We start from the raw sequence: 3,734 nt of genomic DNA, 5'->3' as shown, positions 1-3,734 counted from the left end.
AGTGGGGGTGGGTGGGGGGGCGTTGGGGAGGAAGGAGGCCCCGGTAAGGACTGAAACTGAAGGCCCCTCCGGTCTATTGGAGTCAGACTTAAGCTGATTTCAAGCAAATGAGGAAGGGCAATGTTCCTCAGGCACCTGGTTGCAGCTGCAAAGTCTTGCCTGCCGTACGCCCTTTATCTTATTTAACTCTCAGAGGAACCGTGTCTCCATTTCACTCATGAAGAAGGTGAAGCTCCTCGAAATTCGGAGACTCATTCAAAGTCACAGAGCTGGGAAGTGACAGAGGCAGGCGTTCAATCCCAAGTTCAGCCTCCTAACTGACAACTGTCTGGACTTTTCCACATCCCTGGGAGCCTTGCGAGTGGCCACTGCACAAGCATGGGGTGAAAAGGCTGGAAGGGACCAGATAATGGGGGGAGGGCAGAGACAGCTTCTGGGTGAAGGTGGCCTTCGAGCCAAGTTTTCGGGGATAAGTAGAAAGGAGCTTGGCAGAAAAGGGCCGGGAAGAGAGTATCGGGCGTGGAGACCCAGAGATGAGAAACAGCAGGTTCTGTCAACAGCTAGGAGCTCAGACGGGAGAGGAACTGGCCCAGGACACGCCTTCTGTAACCGCTGGTGACCAGTCCAGCATTCCTTGGGGCCCCTCACTGGCCAAGGGCAATCACAAGGCTGCCTGGCCCCGGCTCCCTTCCCGAGCCTCCCTGAATTATACCACCGCATTCTCAACGTGCCTCTGGAACATCAATGCGTGTCCCATCACTGGGAATGCCGTGAAGACAGGGATTCTGATTTGTCAGGACTGGGACGGGGCCTGGCACTCCTCAGGCCTTTCTTTTTTTTTTTTTTTTTTTTCAAGAGAATATTAAATCGTTTATTGATTACACATGATAATGGACGATACACAAGCTTTAATCCCATCTATAATTTTATCTGATACCATAATTCAATTTAGATATATTGCATAGGATGTGCCAACAATCATATTAATAACCAAATAAACTCCACGACTTTGCTTGGGTGACCCTTTTAACGGTGAACAACACATTAACTGTCAGTTCAACCACACCAATGTTTGTGGAGACAACGGCTTCTGTGCCCAAGCAGGTTGCAAATAAATTTCAAATGGAACCTGGCATCACCCTGATGGAATTCTAACTTCACACTGTTGGGGTAGTTTACCAAGATGGCTTCAGAGTAGACTAACTTTACACAGCACATTTAAAAAAAGACACATGTATTCAGCGTCATGATCAGACTATTACATTTAGCAATCAACAGCATGGGTGCAAAAAAAAAAAATCTACATTAAAACCCTTTGTTGGAATGCTTTACACTTTCCACAGAACAGAAACTAAAATAACCTGTTATACAATTAGTCACAAATACAGTCCTCGAGTTTTTTGCCCGTACACATGAGTATTGTCTAAAACATGTCTTCTTTGTAGCAGCTAGGCCCTGCCACCACTGTGCTTGGCTGAGTTCACAAATCTGTTGTAACCTGTAGCTTCCCTGTCACTTCTCTGGCTCTCCTCTCCTGCTAAGCTTTGTTTCCTGGCAGTAATTAAAACCTTCTGCCACTGCCATAGCTACTGCTGCTGCTGGAACCGCCATAGCCACCTTGGTTTCGTGGTTTGGCAAAGTATTGGCCTCCACCACCATAGGGGCCAGAGCTTCTGCCTCCAAAATTTCCTCCTTTCATGGGTCCAAAATTTGAAGATTGATTGTTGTAATTGCCAAAATCATTATAGCTTCCACCACCTCCAAAGTTGCTTCCACTACCACCGCCAAAGCCGCCTCCGCCTCCTCCGTTGTTATAGCTGTCATAGCTGCCACTCCCGCCATAGCCACTGCCCTGGTTTCCATAACCCTGTCCACCACTTCCATAGCCTCTGCTTCCTCCAGAATAACCAGGGCCGCCTCCTCCATAACCACCATCGTTACCAAATCCGTTATAGCCATCCCCACTGCCACCATATCCACCACCACCTCGACTGCCGCCAAAGCCACCTCGCCCACTGAAGTTTCCTCCACGGCCAAAGTTGTCATTCCCACCAAAACCACCTCCACGACCACCACCGAAGTTCCCAGAACCACTTCGACCTCTTTGGCTGGAAGAAGCACTAGCCATCTCTTGCTTAGATAAAGCTTTCCTTACTTCACAGTTGTGGCCGTTCACAGTATGGTATTTTTGAATGACAATCTTGTCTACAGAGTCATGGTCGTCAAAGGCCACAAAAGCAAAGCCTCTCTTTTGGCCACTGCCTCGGTCAGTCATGATTTCAATCACTTCAATTTTCCCATACTGTTCAAAATAATCTCTTAGATGATGTTCTTCAGTGTCTTCTTGAATGCCACCGACAAAAATCTTTTTCACAGTTAAGTGGGCACCAGGTCTTTGAGAATCTTCTCTCGAGACAGCCCTCTTTGGTTCCACAACGCTTCCATCCACCTTGTGTGGTCTTGCATTCATGGCTGCATCCACCTCTTCCACAGTGGCATACGTGACAAACCCAAAGCCTCTGGAGCGCTTGGTGTTTGGACCTCTCATTACCACACAGTCCGTAAGCGTTCCCCATTGCTCAAAATGGCTCCTCAGATTCTCATCGGTTGTTTCAAAGCTCAAACCTCCAATGAAAAGCTTCCGCAGCTGTTCAGGCTCTTTGGGAGACTCTGACTTAGACATGACGGCGGTGGGAGGGGAGACTTTCACGATGCTTACTCGGCGGCGTCCACGGGCAGAAAGGAGTAATCTAACGAACGTATCTCCTCAGGCCTTTCTGTCATGACCTCAGGCAATGCTCCTGGTCCGAGGACCACACTTTGAGTGGCATCATCCAGAAAAGTATATGTTGAGCCCCTGCCGTCTGCCAGGCATTGCGCAAGCTACCTTCTACACTTTTGCTAATGTACTAATCATCACAATGCTCTGAAATGGGACTTATTATTTCTACTTCCCAGAATAGAGAACGGAGGGGCCGAAAGGTGAAATATTTTATTTACAAAGTTAGTAAGTAGCAGAGCTGGGCTTTGAACTTGGGTCTGTCCAACTCTATAGCTGATGCTGGGCCTCCTGGTCAGAGGGACGGCTATAGACTGACTTGTGTCCCCCCAAGACTCAAATGTTGGTGCCCTAACTTTGAGTGGGGCTGCATTTGGAATTAGGTTGAATGGGGTCATAAGGGTGGCACCCTGATCCTATAGGACCAGCGTCCTTATAAGAGGAGACATCAGAGAGTTCTCTTTCTCTCTCTGCCACATGAGGGCATAGTGAGAATGTGACCTTCTGCAAGTCAGAAAGGCTTGCACCAGGAACCAAACTGGCTGGCACTTTGTGGGGTTTTTGTTTTGTTTTGTTTTAAAATGCTTATTTATTTATTTTGAGAGGGTGTGTGTGTATGAGTGGAGGAGGGGCAGAAAGAGGGAGAGAGAGAATCCCAAGCAGGCTCTGTACCACCGACACAGAGTCCCACACGGGTTTCAAAGTCATGAACCGTGAGCCCATGACCTGAGCAGAAATCAAAAGTCGGACACTTAACCCACTAGGCCAGCCAGGCGCCCCTGGTCAGCACTTTGATCTTGGACTTGCAATCCCCAGAACCATGAGAAATGAATGTCTATTGTTTAACCCATTCAGCTTGTGGCATTTTGTTCTGGCAGCCCAAGCAGACAAAACAGGGGCCCAGCTGCTACCGGTCAGCCAAGGATGCCAGTTAAAAGGAATGGCTCCCCTTCCA

General features: G+C 48.3%; 1 protein-coding gene across 2 annotated transcripts; it reads right to left on the bottom strand.

Moving 5' to 3' along the window:
* Window positions 1-1,044: 1,044 nt before the first annotated feature.
* LOC122221615 (heterogeneous nuclear ribonucleoprotein A1-like) lies at window positions 1,045-2,759 on the bottom strand. Of its 2 annotated transcripts, XM_042941017.1 has the most exons (2): window positions 1,933-2,759; window positions 1,045-1,773 (listed from the first exon to the last, which is right to left on the bottom strand). In XM_042941017.1, the coding sequence occupies exons 1-2, from the start codon at window positions 2,681-2,683 to the stop codon at window positions 1,562-1,564; spliced, it is 963 nt and encodes a 320-aa protein (XP_042796951.1). In that variant the 5' UTR covers window positions 2,684-2,759; the 3' UTR covers window positions 1,045-1,561. The 2 variants fall into 2 exon arrangements, with proteins under 2 accessions (XP_042796951.1, XP_042796950.1); XM_042941016.1 differs by having other exon boundaries at window positions 1,045-2,759.
* Between the last annotated feature and the right edge of the window lie 975 nt (window positions 2,760-3,734).

Source organism: Panthera leo, chromosome B3, assembly GCF_018350215.1.
Source record: "Panthera leo isolate Ple1 chromosome B3, P.leo_Ple1_pat1.1, whole genome shotgun sequence".
Taxonomy (NCBI): Eukaryota; Metazoa; Chordata; class Mammalia; order Carnivora; family Felidae; genus Panthera; species Panthera leo.
Note: the sequence above shows the minus strand (reverse complement) of the source record. Positions and strands in the feature narration are given on the sequence as shown.